Source organism: Triticum urartu, chromosome 1A (assembly GCF_056163025.1).
Source record: "Triticum urartu cultivar PI428250 chromosome 1A, HENAU_Tu73, whole genome shotgun sequence".
Classification (NCBI taxonomy): domain Eukaryota; kingdom Viridiplantae; phylum Streptophyta; class Magnoliopsida; order Poales; family Poaceae; genus Triticum; species Triticum urartu.
In genome coordinates, this window is record NC_141873.1 from 481,531,260 (window position 1) to 481,549,303 (window position 18,044).

The 18,044-nt window shown below is 44.0% G+C and overlaps 2 protein-coding genes across 6 annotated transcripts in view; one reads left to right on the plus strand and one right to left on the minus strand.

Moving 5' to 3' along the window:
* The first annotated feature begins 1,929 nt into the window (after window positions 1-1,929).
* The window catches only part of LOC125520579 (uncharacterized), a 39,902-nt gene continuing 23,787 nt past the window's right edge, over window positions 1,930-18,044 (plus strand). For all 5 annotated transcript variants that reach the window (XR_015604823.1, XR_007288747.2, XM_087526323.1 and 2 more), the window contains exons 1-3: window positions 1,930-2,493; window positions 10,290-10,388; window positions 10,479-10,581. Coding sequence is in view for 3 of the 5 variants with exons in the window: in XM_087526323.1 (XP_087382449.1) it covers window positions 2,447-2,493; window positions 10,290-10,388; window positions 10,479-10,581 (249 nt within the window). In the remaining 2 variants the exon portion in view is untranslated. The remainder of the gene's footprint in view (window positions 2,494-10,289; window positions 10,389-10,478; window positions 10,582-18,044) is intronic.
* Window positions 6,822-8,653, minus strand: LOC147991809 (uncharacterized). The gene has a single exon (XM_087526321.1). The coding sequence runs from the start codon at window positions 7,740-7,742 to the stop codon at window positions 6,822-6,824; it is 921 nt and encodes a 306-aa protein (XP_087382447.1). The 5' UTR covers window positions 7,743-8,653.

An 18,044-nucleotide genomic window follows, 5' to 3' on the forward strand; every position in this document is an offset into this window, starting at 1 on the left:
GGCAATTCTGCTGAAAACAGCGTCAGTTCGGGTTAGTTACATTCAAATCATACAAGTTAGAGTCCAAAACAAGGGCAAAAGTGTTTGGAAAAGTAGATACGACGGAGATGTATCACCCCCACTTCAAAAGTAGCAAGCACATCTCGATGGATGACTTCTAGGGCATAGATTAATATCATAATAATCCCAATACAGATATATGGTTGTAAGCATAAGTCCTCATACCCATGCCTATTTTTATTATAAGTGTTTTTAGTGTCAGCTTGATTTACGATCTGGTCAAAAGCTAGAATTTATTTCTCTTGCAAAAGCTTGTTAGAAACCCCTGCTTAAAGGGCTTCGTCCTCTCGTGGGTTCGATAACTCAGGGTCACCTCTGGTGAAAAAGCCGAGAATCCTTTATGCTCCTTTACCGGATCACTAAAGGGACTAATCAAATGGAAGGTCCACAGAAAGAAACAGGAGCCCGACACCATTGACTTCTTATCAGTTAGACTCACTCTCTTGCTCAGCGCCTGACGCCACAACCTCCGTCGAATCCGGATTAGTGTACCCTCTATTCTTAACTTGTGTGTGTGTGGGCCTATTATTGAGCTGGTGCCCCAGCAGACTTGATGTTGGTGTACTTGTACCTGTATTGTGTTTGAACTTGGTTGTTTGACATTGACTTTATCTATAAAGTGGGGCAAAAGCCTATTTTCCAAAAAGATACAAATCCCGCGTCATGGCTTGACGTTTTTTCTTTCTCTCACAATTCAAACAATGAAGCCCAATCACCCAACACCATGAGAGTAGCTACCGCGATCCAATCTTACCCAAGATTGAATAAACCCGCTGAATTCCCTCCTCATAATCCAAACCATAGCTCACAAAGGCTGGGAAGTCGTACGAGAGTACGAGACCACCCTTTGGTTAGCCCGGACAAGACCGCAAATGAGAGGAGAAGAGATAAACACAAACACCGATAGAGCGATGAGAGAAGAGACAAACCCTAGCAAGAGTGAAAAGGCGATACCATTGTCTGCTTATTTTGTCATCATTCGACTGAGCTTGCGTGATAACCGGGGAGCTCATAATTGACACCTTGACTGGACTGACCCATTGGCGTGCACGCCCGTTCGCCCTGCTGGTACTATAGCGCAACCCCTGGTCAGCCCGAACAAGACCCTATATGGGAGGAGAAACGATAAACTAAAACGTCGGCGGAGCAACGAGAGAAGCGACAAAACCTGGAGAGAGGGAAAATGCGATACCAACGACTATGTTTTTTGATGTTGTTCGACTGAGCTTGCATTACAACCGGTAAGCTCCTATTTGACCCCTCGATTGGGCCGACCCATTGGCGTGCATGCCCGTTCGCCCTGTTGGTAGTGTAGTGCAACAACAATTCACAAAAAGCAGTGCACGCACAAGGAATCGAACTACTGACCTCTCACTGGTTAAGGACTGTTGCTAGCCAAAGTTTGAAATTTCAAAATTTTGCTTATGCTGTTCAAAAAATGTTCTGTTTTTCAAACATTATTTGTCTTTTGAAAAATTGTTCATGGTTTCCAGGAAATGTTCAAAAAAAATTGAACCATGCGAACAAATTTTGAAAATGATGAACAATTTTTTAAAAATGTGATCGTTTTTTAATTGTGTTTTTTATTATATTTTTTAAATTTAAAACAATCTTTACAATTCTAAACTAAATTTAAAAATATTGAATATTCATATTAAAAATTGAATATTTTTTGAAATTACTATTTGTAAAAAGTGATCAAATTTAAAAAATACGAACGAGCGTCATATAGGAAATTCCTTACAATTGGTCGTCCGCTGCGGTTGTCGCTTGGCTGGGCCTGCGATCCATTTGGGCCTTCTCCCGTGTCTAGCTGCTGTCGGCCCGGTTTTCCGCTAGGTCGTTTTTCTGTAAAAGAAACCGTCGAAGCCCACAACACAGGCGGCAGCTTTGATCCCCTCCTTCCTCACCAGTCCCCACCGCCGCCACGAACTCCTGCTCCGGCACGAACTCTGCTCAAGCCCGCCCCCATGGTTCCCGTCATCGGCATGGACTCTTTGCCCGTTCCGCAAGCCGCAAAAGGACTCGAGTCCCTCGATCCAAATCCCAGATCAGACCGGGTCGCGGCGGCGCCACGACAGGTTGCCGGCCTGCTGTCCTCCTCACGGGACAAGCTGCGTTCGCGGTGCGCTCTCGCTGCCTGCCGGCTTCGACGGCGTGGGCCGTGGCGCCGCTCTTCCGCAGATCAGCAATCGAGTCGTGCTTCCAATCTGCCGTCTCCCCTCGACGTCCACGGCTCTGTACTCTGCCGTGTTCTCCCCTAGCGCAGGCTGAGGGGCGCTACGCCGCTATCTGCCGGCTCCTCATACAAGAGCGATGGACGGCAAACTGAGCCCTGTGGGAAACAATTGCATCAGCTCAGCGACGTCCAGCGTATCTCCTCTCCATGTTTCTTTGCACGCCTCATCTCCAAGCACGAAGCCACGACGAGATGTAAGTTTCATCATCATTGATCTGTTTTCTTGGTCATGACTTGATTCCCTCTTTTGACCTAAATATTCTGATTACTGCATGCCATTGCTCTAAATTTCTTGATTACTGCATGCCGTTGGAGTTGCTGTCTATTGGTGGTGAACCATAATACATGTGTGTTATGCCTTCCACATGTTTGACGTAATGCCCAACCGAATTGCGCACACAAAATTCGATGGGAACAGAAAGCAGCATAGCTTCCAGCTGTCAATCTTCGAGTTTCTATAAATTTTAAGCCCAATGTTCCTCTATGTCCCCGTTTCTTACCTCCTCGCTCACCGAAGCAGATCAAGAAGCAGCAGCGAAGTCCCCCTGATGTTCCATCTCTCCCATTTGTGTGTCTCCCATCTTTCCATGTTTGTCTCTCCATCTCTCTGACAAAATTAACAAGAACTAGTCCTCTCTATCTTTCTTTCTCTACATAAGGTCTAGTACACTATTGAAGGATACATGTCTTGACGGAGAGATAAAACTCACATTATGCGTTGTAATTCAAATTATTAGTTATTTTTATTAGGTGGGTCATCAGCCTAAGGCAACAAGCCAAGAATCGTGAGGGGAGAGAATTTGACATCATAAATGACTATCTCTAGTAATACCTTTTTCCTTATATGTTTTTTGTCAATTATATTTCAACCTGCACCTTTCAAATATTATTTCTCTGTGTCCTTACTCCTTATACTAAGTCTACAAAAACAAAATACAGAAATAGCAAATCTAAGTATGCTCTAGATATTCAACATGTGAGACAATAGGTGAAAAAGACCAACAAAGCATCATTCTGGAAAGAAGATATCAACATTGGATTTGAATCTTTCACATTTTATCACAAAGAAAGACAGCTAAAAGCTCACTTCCAATGGATGTGGCACAAACGAAAGGAACCAAGCAGGACTGAGTGCAAGTCTTGTATTCTTCATCTGCATATATTGATAATGTAGGGTCTTTGTATAGTTGATTACACTCTAACTATCTTGTATGGACAAAAAATAATCATGATTCAGATCTTTTTATTTAATAATTAGCGTGTGAATTTTCTTGGGGTTGGCAGTTAGTATAGGTATATATCCAGTAAGGATTAAAGTGCAAGTGATGCAAATTCACATGAAGTTTAATATACAATGCAAGCAAACAATTGTATAGACTCACAAAATAATGGAACTTTTTGTTCTTCAGGCAAGCTGGAATGTTCTTGCATCACCAGTGAATGTGCTGCTACCCATAATATTGATTTTAATTTTAAAATAAATAAGTAGACATCAAAATAAACTCATAAAATAATAGCACGACCAACGCCACAATTGAGTACGCTAGATGGTCTCTCCTAAAATAATTTTGTGATATTTAAATGAGCTAAATCATGAGTTTCACATATCTCTCTCTCTCTTGGTCAGAAATAGTTCTGTAATTTACAGTCATGATAAACTCAGAACATGATAAATCAAAAATAACATTTATCTTACAAATGTGAACCATCTTTTATATTGTAGTAGTCAAACTTACATAATTTTTACTGCATGCTTCGTAGTAGGACATCTATTACGAAACGGAAGGTAGCATACTTGTGGCTGCACAAACAATTATATTGTTTACATCGAGCTATCTTTTTTACTGCATGTTTCGTAGTAGGACATCTGTTTATGAAACGGAAGGTAGCATACTTGTGGCTGCACAAACAATTATATTGTTTACTAAAAGAATGGCGGGAAAAATGTTACTTGCTAGACTAAAAGATCGATGGAAAAAATATTTCTCGACTTTATAACTCTTATCAATTTTACTCGACAAAGAGGCAGATCATTAATTTTGCAACCAACATTTCATTTGCATGGTACTCGGCAATCTGCACCGACGTGAATCCTACATCCCATCAATTGAGTTATTCCACGACAATCTATCTGTGACCATAAAGTCCCGTGTTGCTATCTGAACTGTGCGGCTTCTCTCTACCACAAGTGAAATCCACCTCGAATTGCCTATTTTTGGATCGCATTGATGCGCATTGGTTGTAGACACAATCCAGTCTTCTACTAACAAAATATCGAAACAATATTAGTAACTCTATTAATGCACGTAAATACAGAAAAGCAAAATATCTATCAGGACTACAATCGCCCTGTTTGGATACTCTAACTCAGTTAGATGTTAGAGTTAGATTCTAACTCTGAACTAACTCTAACCAATAAGGTGTTTGGATGACAGGGTTAGATTGACAATAAATGTACTTTCTCAATCATTTGGCTCCTTTAGACCCTTTTTCCTGCCGGATTTGGTGTGGCTGGCTCTTATGTGGCCTCCTCCCGCTCACAGTTGACACAAACAAATGATCTTTATAAATCAAGGGTCCAAAACATGATAAATTTTATTTTGTCCATACAAATGAGATGTCCCACTTAAACATACAAATCGTCAATCAAGCTTCACAAAAAAAAATTACACTCCATGAAACAAAGCATGAGCTGACTCATCATGGAAGTCATTCATGTTGATATCTTCAACAAGAGGTTCGTCTTCTGGCCATGCAGATGCAGAAGAACTAGGCATTGGGTTATAATTTTCATCAGCATCACATGCATCAAATTCCCCATCCGCAATTCTGCTCTCTCGAATGAAATTATGAAGAGCCATACAAGCAACAATAATTCTATTTTGCTTGTCCTCTGGAAATTTTGGCATGTTCAATAAAATCCTAAATTTCATCTTCAACACTCCAAAGGATCGCTCAACGACATTCCTAACTTTGGCATGTGCATGGTTGAAGGTTTCTTTCATACCTTGTGGCGGCGGGCCGTTTTGCCATTGTTCCACATGGTACCTTGTGCATCTGTATGGTGAAAGGTAGCCCGGCCGGTTTCGGTAGCCCGCATCAACCACATAATACTTCCCTACATATTGTGGAAGGCACACAATGAGACTTAGATGCACACGTGTAATTGGATAAAAAATGTTGGAAGACAGTTCAAGTAGCAAACCTGGTGGTGGATGTGGAAATTTCTGATGATGAGTAGTTATGGCATCTTTGAAAACTCTCATGTCATGTGTTGACCCAGGCCATCCCGACATCACAAATGTAAATCTCATGTCGAAATCACAAACAGCAAGCACATTCTGACTGGTTTCATTGTGTCTGTTCAAGTATGGAATCCTCTTACTCTTATCCACCACAACATTCACATGTGTCCCATCTATAGCTCCTATGCAGTCATTGAAGTGTGGCCAGAATGCTGGATTTTCTAAGTTTGGGTGCACCTCTGAAAATGTTGGGTCCTTGGGTACAATTATGTCATGTGCTAACTTGAGGAGGCATGTCAAAACTCTATTAAATGTCCTACTTACTGTCTCCATAGACCTCCTAAAACGGTTCTCAGCCTGTCTAACTGACTGTGGTGATCCAACAATCCATAAAAACATTGCTAGAGCCTCTACAGATGTCATTTTTGAAGTGGACTTCAAGCCATATGATTGCACCAAAGTATTATGTAGCCGGTTAAACAAAGGTCTCTCAACCCTAAACATGTTATAGCATTGGGTATCTCGGGCTAGTGTCTCCTGCACCCAATCCAAACCAGAATATCCACTAACCCTCCTAGGTAGTTTCACAAAGTAGTTATCAGAGTACATACCCAAGATAGGAACCAACTTGAAGATTAAATTCTCAGACTGCACCAAATTGTTGCGGCACATGGATATGATTTCTTCTGCAGGATAGTGAAAAAGTAAAACTAGTTAAGATATGAGACTGGCTCAGATAGAAAACGAACGATCAAAATGTACTGCTCGAGACTTAAATTATTTAACTGAATTAGAGTGTGAAGCTAATGAACTGACATTTTCAGAGTCGAATGTGAAGCTAATGAACTGACATATATATGGCTAGTAAGTATATGAGTCGGTCATCCTGTACGTGCACCCAAGAAAAGGTAAAAAGGAAGAGTAGCAGATTGCTTTCCGTTGCAAGCAGTCAATCAAACTACGATAGTATACAGTCCATTTTTTATTTACATAAAAGCATATATAGACTTAACTACTCCCCTCAAACTCTAACTCTTTCTTGCCTGAGGGCAATGAAAAATAATCACAGTGACCCATCCATCCATAACAGGCTAGAAATAGAGTAGTTACGTCTATATATTACTCCCAGGATTAGTTACAATTAAACATATATTACTCCCACGATAGAGTTTGGATGGATGAAGGGAGTATACCCAGGATTAGTTACTCCCAGGCTAGAAATACAGTAGTTGCGTCTATATATTACTCCCCTCAAACTCTAACATACCCAAGACATTCTACATGCGGTGGAACATATTTAAAGATATACTACATTGATATAGACAGTAAAAGTGTACCTCTGTGTGTGTTATCCAGAACTCAGAGTCGGCATCAATGGTTTCATCTGGTTTCCTCCCCAACCCTGTGTGCACTTGCATGTATCGCCAAAAAGAGTGGGTGTTTTCGAGTACGACTATCTGGTTCTTCACCTGCACACGGGAATACACCAACCCCCTTCTAGCAAGCAAGCCGTCGATAACAGCTTGGTACCCTTCAGCAGTCATTTGCACACCATTATACGTTCCTGCTGCATGTTGCTCAAGGCACAATTCTAACAAGCAGGCACTATTAGCATCATTCCATTGGGCTCGATTTGTTTGGCTCACCAGGGGACCTCCGGAGCTCGCTAACTCCTCCACATCATCCTCCAATTCTTCATCACCACTGGCGAAGGGACCGCCGGAGCCGGATGCTTGCCCACGGACGACACTCCTCGGTGCCCGGCGGCTGGGTGCCGCGGCGGCCGAGTTGGCACGCTGCCAAACGTCACCGCCACTAAACACCGTCCTACTGCGCTGGTTACGACGGCTGGGGGCCGCGGCGGCCGAGTTGGCGCGCTGCCGAACACCGCCGCCTGCCCCCGACGATGACCCGTCGAGGAACACACCACCGTTTCCTCCGCGACCGGCTGCTGCCGACGAGGTGCCGCCGAAGTTCAGTCGCCGGGCATAGGGTGGGCGATAGGGAGGGAGCCCGGAGCCTCTGACGCGCCCAGGGAGGAGCTCATCATCGTCGCTCTGGAGGAAGGCTCCGTAGAGCCCAAGCCCCGGGAACCCCTCCGACGCCAGCGCTTGCGAGTTGAGGTCAAGACCGGCATGGGTAGCGGGGCCGCTTGCCGACGGCTGCGAACCCCACACGTCGAAGCCGTCTCCGTCCATCGCGGGTGCTCTGCTCCAAGCTATACCACCTGCACCAGAAGAGAAGAATCAGTAGCGCATCCAGGAAGTACTACAAGCCAAACTCAACAGTGCACACGCAGTCGTGCTCTTCTCCGGAATAAGTAATCTTGTCCATGTTAATTTATGAGATACATTTCTAACTTTGATTATTTATAACAGCTAGTGCATAACAAACATGAAATTGTACCAAAATATTATTTAATGATGAAGTATTGAGTTGATCACACTATATAGATCAGCTCTTCATTTCTTAATGCTCTAATTTGCACAAGAACATCTGCAACAAGAGAGGAGGCTGAACAGGGTGTTCTGATCCAGTTACTGTTGGTTCATTAGCTTCACATTCGACTCTGAAAATGTCAGTTCATTAGCTTCACACTCTGATTCAGTTAATGTTCTTCACATTCGCGTCTCTTTCTTATGTAAAATGCATCATTGGTTTTCTTTTAACCATCACCGCCAGTGTTGTTAACATAAAATAGTACAAAATCTAGCTATGAACTAATCAGAAGTTCCGCCAACAAATCTAGCTATGGACTACTCTTGCTGACTTGTTGCTCACTAGCTAACTAATCAGAAAGATCCAGCCACGCCGCTGCTCACTAGCTAACCAACAAGAAGTTCCGCCAATAAATCTAGCTATGGACTACTCTTGCTGACTTGCTGCACTGACGGACGCGTACGAGGAGGGAGAGCACGAGTACAGAAGGAACGGACGGACTCACCTCTCGCTGGATCCCTGGTAGATGCGCTGCCTCCGCGCACGAGAGAGAGAAACGACCGGGAGCGGGGCGAGCGGCGAGCAGCGACCGGAGGAGGACGAGCGGCGGCCGGAGGAGGTCGCGGCTTGGGCGGGCAGCGCGGCGCCCGGGCGGGCGGCGCGGTGGGGAACGAATGGAAAGTCGCGCGAGGGGGTGCGGGAGGGAGGGTGGGATCTGGTGGGGGAGGGAGGGATCTGGTGTGGGGGGCGATTTTTTAGTTATTTTTTGTGTGGGCCCTGGGAAAACTAGCCCAACTAGCACCTCTCCATCGGGATACTTTTTTTACATGGGTTAGAGGCAACTAACCAAATCTAACCCACCTGTTTGGATCCTTTTGAGCTATTTGAGCCCAAAATAACTCAAACTAACACTAACTCTAGGATCCAAACAGGGCCAATGACGACATGCCTGCAAACTTAATTCTTGAATTTGCATTACTAAGTATAATATATAACTGAAGTTTAACCAAGAACATTACATCATTGCATTTCTTTACAGAATTAGCCCACTGTTGTGATACAATGCTTATTGTAGTAATTTTTACATTCAACTATGTTACAGAACTGAAGGTGTCTACACTAAATTTCTCCAAGATTTCTAAAGAAAGCAAAAATAAGAAAATATTTGCCCTAAGATTTCTCCAAGAGATGCATACCAGGAGCAAAATTAATATATTGATGTAGATGACTTTAATCTTAATGTAAGATGGATCAACTGCCATACAGAGGGTCCAGGTACATGCTCATAAACTTGGCTGATGTTGCCGTGGCTAATCTAGCCTTATTTCTTGCTGCCGGTTTCTATGAACAAGAAACCAACAAAACTAAAGTTCACTTTAATATAAAGTTTTAGCTGCAGCCAAAAAGAATTGCCAAGCTCTTGTATGTTTAGTCGGTGGACTTTAAAGAAAAATCATGGATAAATGAAGAAGCTAGATCTGGCCATATAGTGCAAGAAACAAGTAGTGAGCAAGACAAAAGCTTAGTGATGAGAAAATAATACATTGGTATTGAAGACAAACACCAGGGAAGGCTTAACAAATCGACTCTCTTCAAGAACCTCTCTTGAACCCATGGCTCATGTACAACTAGAGTAGCTGCTACACCTTGAGTCCTGCCATGGTGCCTCTGTTCGATACACTGGGAAGCAGGTAGAGATGAAGGTCGTACGTGACATAGAAGATGGCGAGCTACATCTTGCATCTACAAACGAGGGCGACCTAGGCTTGTGTTCGACACTGCAGTTCTTGGTTGGTGTGTCAGATAGCAACCCAGGCAGCGGTGTGAGGCGGCAACGGCTGGACGCGATAGTAACCCTAGCTGTGGCCGCGCTCGCTCTTAACGAGAGAGGAAGAAGAAATCAGATCGGGGTTAGCGAGTTGATGAGGCAGGGAAGAGAGCCGGCGGGTCCACTCGTTGACAAGTATTTGTTTGAGAGAGGAGGCGAGGAAGCGACACACGAACATGCGAATCGACGTACCACAGCCTACCATCACAACCGCACTCCCCTTTAATAGTAAAGAACTAAAGATAGTAGGAATAACAATAGTTTCTTCCTTCAGAGGTTCATGAGCAAGCGAAGGATTTCTATTGCTGGTTCTTTAAAGACCGTTGGCTAATATCCTTTATTTTCATACCATGGGATGGTACTTCCAATCGGTACAATGATTGTTGGATTTGATGGAACTGCGAGTGGCCCTTTGACATATTTTAGTGTCATTAAGCAGTACTTAGGTCTATGCCTAACAATTCCGCTCTTTTTCTAGGGTCTGGTCTTGGTACTATGTTGATAGCGAGGGTGCAAGGCTCAAGGGAAGCAGCCGGTTCTGTAGTTCTTTGTATGCGTATGGTATCTTGGATGAGGGGTAAGTTTTTTTATACCTCTATATGTGGCTTTGCTCACAGTTTATATTATCTTGAAGTTGCATCCCTTATGTTTGTGCTTTACATTTCAGTTACAAATTCAACATGTCAGTTGAGGAAGCTGCTGAGTTAGCATGGCGGGCTTTTATCACGCAATATTCTGTGACAGAGCTAGTGGTGGCTGTGTTCCTGGTGGTATGCATTCCGTTTCTTAGTTTCTATCCTGATATTTGTATACAACATGCATGCAGATTTGTTAAACACCTTGCCATTTATATCTTTCTTTTGAAATCACATACGTAACTGTTTATTTGAGTTACTTATTGGTGAAGTTCAGAGATTTTCCCCCCCATCGTGTAATGCACACCCCTAGGTTGGGAATAGAGATTACCGTCGAGACGATGGTGATAAATTAGCCCACACCAAACGTACATTGTTGTAGAGTATAGAAGGTGCTGTAGAGTATAGACATGGGTCTAGACATCTAGACAAACCTACCTAGGATTTCTAAAACAATATAATTATAGTGGTACATGTAAGGTACATGCGTAGATTTATTCTTTTTGTATACTGCTTTCATGTTAGTAGATTTTAAAAAATATGGTGTGATGTATAAAAAATTATGGTCAACGCTATGTTTTTCTTCGTGTTCGCCTTTTCTTTTTTCCTTCTTAATTTTTTGAACGTTTTTCAAATTTGTGAACAATTTTCAATTCACATTTTTGAATTTGCTAAAATGTTGAATTATCGAATATTTTCCAAATTCGTGAATATTTTTTGAAAATTTCGAACCTTTTCCAATGGTTGAATAGTTTTTGAATATGTGAACATTTTTCGAATACGTGAGCGATTTTGGAATTTGTGAATAGTTTTTAGAATCCGTGAACAATTTTGAATTTGTCGTGAACATTTTTTGAATTCCTTAACATTTTTTGAATTCAGGAACATTTTTGGAATTCATACTTGTCTTGAATATTAGAACACGATAACATTTTTGGAATTTGTGAACATTGTTTTAGAATCCACGCACATTTTTTGAATTTGACGCGAACATTTAACAATTTTTGTATTCATGTACATTATTTGAATTCATCAACTTGTTTTGAATACGTGAACATTTTTTAATGTGATCATTTTATGAATACGTGAACATTTTTGGAATTCACATTTTTTTTAATCCGGGAATTTTCTTTGAATACGTGAACATTACTGGAATTGGCAACATTTTTCAAATTCACAAACATATTTTTTGAATTTATGAGCATTTATTTAATTCGCAAACTCTTTTTTTCAAATTTGCCTTAGATGTTAGCAGATTCTAAGGATATGTTGTGATGTATAAAGAATTATGATCAATGCTATGTTTAGTGTTTGGGTCATTATTATTTGGAAGCATGGTAAAAAAAGAAGATTATCATTTGAGCTTGATAGAGTATGATTATATCCCACTCGGTCGTGTTTGCATCAAACGCGTGTCCCCCTTTGGAGAAGAATACACCAACCATTTTGGTAGCGGGCCTATAACTCATCTCAACGATTTTGTTTAGGCCTCATTCCGCTAATACGGTAGGCATCATCTCCTTCCCTGTATAACTCTTAGTCTCACTCCCAAACACTTCACGATGCAACAGAGGGAATGCCAACATCCATGGTGGCATTGTCCCATTCGGCTGTTCATGCCACTTGAGAGGATGAAGGCTCTAGCAACACCATGCGAGCGACATCGTCACTAGTGATTTTGCCACCATCCTGGCCACGACGACAATGCCACAGAGCATATAGTGGAAGGTAGAGTAGGAAAGTGGAGCGACGACGCTGTGAGAATTCTTCTTCCGGGCGAGTGTCAGGCAGATAGACAAGACTCCCAATAAAATGTCGATAAAGCGTCAGATTAGACAATGGATGAACATCAGCAGCAAGATGTGAACATTGAGCTCCATTGGAGTCTCAACATTGCGCTCATCTTTAAGAGCAGCATGAGTAAGAAGATCCTGAATTATTATTTTGGACCAAGAAGGGACCTCAATCCCAAAAAAGTAGCACAGAGGGCCAAGATAAGACATAAGAAACTGCATAGCATGCCTTCACAAAGGCAATATACTCACGGTCTGCTTCGGTGATGATCATGTCATCAACATGAAGAAGAGTCCTACCAAGAGCAGAAAGAAGGGCAAACAACGTCGGATCTTGAGCACTCGCTGAAAACCAGCAACATCCACCATAGAGGCAAAACGCTCAAACCAGGCACGGGAGGCTTGCTTAAAGCTATAGAGAGAGCGATGAAGACGACTAAGCATGTCGTAAGGAGTAGAATACCCAGGTGGTGGTTGTGTGTAAACCTCCTCACATAGCTCACTATTAAGAAAGACATTCTTAACATCAAGCCTAGACACGAACCAGTGGCGAACAGAGGCCACAAGCATACGGTTTTGCAGGAGCAAAAGTCTCATGGTAATCAGGACCATGCTCCTGCTGAAAGCCATGACCCACAAGACAAGTTTTTCTAATGCTCAAAAAAACCATCAGAGTGAGTCCTAACCTTGTAGACCCACCAAGTGATGGGACGAAGACGAGGAGGGACATAAACAATATCCCACGTGCTGATGCACTCAAGAGCAGCAATCTCATGTGTCATAACAAGGTGCCATTTGGTATGAACATCACAACAAGAAGTCGGCTCAAGAACAGCAGCGCCAATGCTTGGAAGACCAAGGCGGTCAACTGGACGAAGCGGACGAGGACGGAAGCCATAAGTAGGCTGAGACGGGGAAGTTGGCACATCATTAGATGCATCGACAACACACAGACGACCTATATAGAAGTTAGGAAAAAAAATGAAAGAATAAAAGCTGGAATCATCGCGAGATAAACTCAGGTGATGGAGACAAGGAAGCCACCGGTGATGAAGGTGTAGAATCATGTGATAAGTGAGGTGAGGAAATCATAGGAGATGACACGTTGGTTCTACAATAATCAGAGAAGCATGAGCAGTACGACGACTGGATAAGGGCTCAACAGGAGTGGTAGGAGTGTCGGGAAAATTGTGGGAAGAGATGTACTCCACTTAAAAGGCCAAAGAAGATGGACACGTGTAGAAGGGAGGAGACTCTACAAAAGTCATATCCTAAGAAATAGGCATCCGACGACCAACATGATCCCAACAACGATATCCCTTATGCTCATCGTTGTATCCTAAGAAGACACACTCAACAGACTGAGAAGTCAGTTTGGTGCGTTCACGAGGGGTAAGGACACAACAAACACAACCAAAAAATTGAAGTGTTGAATAAACGATCAAATAGATGCTTGAAACAAGCGTCACCCTACAAAGCAGTGGATTGCTGAAGGTTGATGAGATAGATGGAAGTGCAGTCATACTCGGCCCAAAAGTGCGGTGAAAGAGAGGCAGTGACTATCAATGGACGAGCCGTCTAAGAGAGGCGGTGAGCATCAATGGACGAGCCATCTCAAGAAGGTGACGGTACTTGCGCTTAGCCACGCCATTTTGAGCACAAACACCAGGATAAGAGAACCAAAGCTTGCTCAGCAAGGTTTCCACGCAACAGCTTGGAGATATACTCTCCACCAGAGTCACCATAGAACAAATGAATAGGCATAGAGAATTGAGTGTGAACCATGGCAGCAAAAGGCTTATAGATAAGACCTCACTACGAGAAGAAATAAAGTATATAACCAGGTGTGTTGGGAGAAGTCACTAGCGGAGGCAAAGGGAGATGATCCCTCGAGATCAGAGTGAACAAGGTCTAAAGGATGCTGAGACACTTGACCACGTATTAGAGACATCATTGGAGACATATCCGAGAAGATCACATCGAACTAAGGAGGAGAGATCACAAGTGACCCAAGGCGATGATGCCACTCTTGAAAATATCTGGTAGACAAGGCAACAGAGGCAGAGACTGGCGGCACTGGCAGTAGAGGGACTTGATCCGGCATCCCACTTGCGTGTGCACTCTTCGTACCCCGCCGATCTGGCTGGGTGTTCCTTTCCTGTTTGCGGGTTGTGTGCCACGTGCTTGATTAAGCACCCCAGGTTCTCCTACTGCGCGCCCTTGGCCTCGACTTTAGGTAGCGCCTGTCCTCGGCTCGTCTCGTGCATAATCCAGGTACGCGTCGACTGTCCGAGCTCCTGCTCACCATTGGTGGTGCTCGAGCGTGCGGTTATGGTGTCACACACAAAGGGAACACAGGATGTGGGATTGAGACAGTGCTTGTAGCAACCCGCAGCAAGGCAAAGGATGCCCATCCAGACTGGTAGGGAGCGGAGGTGGTCACAAAGGTGGACGTTGACTCGAGTCTCAACAGTGCACTCATCAGCAAGAGTAGCACGAGTAAGAAGATCCTGGACATACTTCTCTTCAAAAATAAAGAAGTCATTAGAGGTAGAAGAAACCTCAGTCTCAAGGAAGTACCAAAGAGGACTAAGATCGGACATAAAAAATTCATTATGACGAGCTTTCACCAAGGCAATGTACTTAAGAGTCGTTGCCGGTGATGATCGACATGTAGAAGTGTTCCACCATGAGTTGAATGGTGGACCGAAAGTGTAGGATAATGAGCACTCGTCAAAAACAAGCCGCAATCACCACCGAGACGAAGCGCTCAAACCAGGCACGAGGGGTTTGCTTAGGGCCATATAGACATCGGCGAAGACGACAAACCATGCCATTAGGAAGAGAACCTAGGTGGTGGCTACTTGTAGGCATTCTTGACATCAAGCTGAGAGACAGACTAGCGGCGAATAGAAGCCACATTGAGGAAGTGTGCAAAGAGTGGTCACATGGGCCATATATATAGGAGTAAATGTCTCTTTGTAGTCATGACCAAGTTCTCACCACTAAACGAGCTTTGTAACGCTCAAGAGTATCATCGGGCTTAACCTTGTAGACCCACTTACAAGTGATGAGACGAGCACGAGGAGGAAGGGAAATGAGATTCCACGTGCCGATGCGGGCAAGAGCATCAATCTTCGATGCCATCACATGCAGCCATTTGGGATGAAGAACATCACGGCAAGAAGTCGCCTCGGGAAGAGCTACGTAGTAACCATAGCGGTCAATAGGCAGAAGTGGGCGAGCTTGAAAGCCATAACTAGGCTAAGCTAGAGGCGGTGCGTTGGCAACAAAGTGAGTCAGAACATTCCCACCAAGTGATGGGACGAACACGAGGAGGAAGAGAAACAATATCCCACGTGCCGATGCGCTCAAGAGCAACAATCTCCTCTGCCATCGCAAGGTGCCATTTGGCATGAATAACATCACGATAAGCAGTCGGCTCAAGAACACTAGCGCCAACGTTTGGAAGACTAAGGCAGTCAACAGGCGGAAGCGGACGAGGAAGCAAGCCACAAGTTGGCCGAGAGGGGAAGTGGCACATCAATAGACACATTCACAACACGCGAACGATTGTATATAAAAGTGAGGAAAAGATGTAAGAATTCGAGCAGAAATCATCGGGATAAACTTAGGTGATTGAGACTAGGAAGCCACAATGTGATAGAAGGTGTAGAATCATGTAATAAACGAGGTGAGGAAATCATAGGAGATGATGGCATTGGATCTACAATAATCAGAGATAAGGGAGTGATAGGAGTGTTGGATTTAAAAAAAAGAGAGATTTCCTCCGTTGAAAAGGTCGAGGAAGATGGATGCGGCAGAAGGGAGGAGACTCTACAAAAGTCTTATCCTAGGAAATAGGCATCCGACGACCAACATGATCCCAACAACGATATCCCTTATGCTCATCGCTGTATCCTAAGAAGACACAGTCAACCGACTGAGAAGTCAGTTTGGTGCGTTCACGAGGGGTAAGGACATAGCAAACACAACCAAAAAATTCAAGCGCCGAATAAACGATCAAATAGACGCTCGAAAGGAGCGTCACCCTACAAAGCAGTGGATTGCTGAAGGTTGATGAGATAGATGGAAGTGGAGACATACTCAGCCCAAAAGTGCGGTGAAAGAGTGGCGATGACCATCAATCGACGAGCCGTCTCAAGAAGGCGACGATGCTTGCGCTTAGCCACGTCATGTTGAGCATGAGCACAAGGATAAGAGAAGCAAAATCTGCTTAGCAAGGGTTCCACGCAACAGCTTGGAGATATACTCCACCAGGGTCACCATAAAACACATGAATAGGCGTAGAGAATTGAGTGTGAACCATGGCAGCAAAAGGCTTATAGATAAGACCTCACTACGAGAAGAAATAAAGTATATATTCAGGTGTGTTGGGAGAAGTCACTAGCGGAGGCAAAGGGAGATGATCCATCGAGATCAGAGTGAACAAGGTCTAAAGGATGCTGAGACACTGGACCACGTATTAGAGACATTATCGGAGACGGATCCAAGAAGATCACACCGAACTAAGGATGAAAGATCACAAGTGACCCAAGGCGATGATGCCACTCTTGAAAATATCTGGTAGACAAGGCAATAGAGGAAGAGACTAGCGGCACTGGCAGTAGAGGGACTTGATCCGGCATCCCACTTGCGTGTGCACTCTTCGTACCCCGCTGATCTGGCTAGGTGTTCCTTTCCTGTTTGCGGGTTGTGTGCCACGTGCTTGATTAAGCACCCCAAGTTCTCCTACTGCGCGCCCTTGGCCTCGACTTTAGGTAGCGCCTGTCCTCGGCTCGTCTCGTGCATAATCCAGGTACGCGTCGACTGTCCGAGCTCCTGCTCACCATTGGTGGTGCTCGAGCGTGCGGTTATGGCGTCACACATAAAGGGAACACGGGATGTGGGATTGAGACAGTGCTTGTAGCAACCTGCAACAAGGCAAAGGATGCCCATCCAGACTGGTAGGGAGCGGAGGTGGTCACAAAGGTGGACGTTGACTCGAGCCTCAACAGTGCACTCATCAGTAAGAGTAGCACGAGTAAGAAGATCCTGGACATACTTCTCTTCGAAAATAAAGAAGTCATTAGAGGTAGAAGAAACCTCAATCTCAAGGAAGTACCAAAGAGGACTTAGATCGGACATAACAAATTCACTATGACGAGCCTTCACCAAGGCAATGTACTTAAGAGTCGTTGCCAAGTGATGATCGACATGCAGAAGAAGTGTTCGACCACGAGTTGAATGGTGGATCGAAAGTGTAGGATAATGAGCACTCGCCAAAAACTAGCCACAATCACCATTGAGACAAAGCGCTCAAACCAGGAACGAGGGGTTTGCTTAGGGCCATGTAGACATCGACGAAGACGACAAACCATGCCATTAGGAAGAGAACCTAGGCGGTGGCTACTTGTAGGCATTCTTGACATCAAGCTGAGAGACAGGCTAGCGGTGAATAGAAGCCACATTGAGGAAGTGTGGGAAGATTGGTCAAATGGGCCATATATATATGAGTGAATGTCTCTTCGTAGTCATGACCATGTTCTCACCACTAAACGAGCTTTGTAACGCTCAAGAGTATCATCAGTCTTAACCTTGTAGACCCACTTACAAGTGATGAGACGAGCATGAGGAGGAAGGGAAATGAGATTTCACGTGCCGATGAGGGCAAGAGCATCAATCTTAGATGCCATCACATGCAGCCATTTGGGATGAACAACCTCACGGCAAGAAGTCGTCTCGGGAAGAGCTGCGCTGTAACCATAGAGGTCAATAGGCAGAAGCGGGCGAGCTCGAAAGCCA

Coding starts and splice junctions, on each gene's coding strand:
- LOC147991809 (XM_087526321.1), bottom strand. CDS start 7,742: ATGGACGGAGACGGCTTCGACGTGTGGGGTTCGCAGCCGTCGGCAAGC.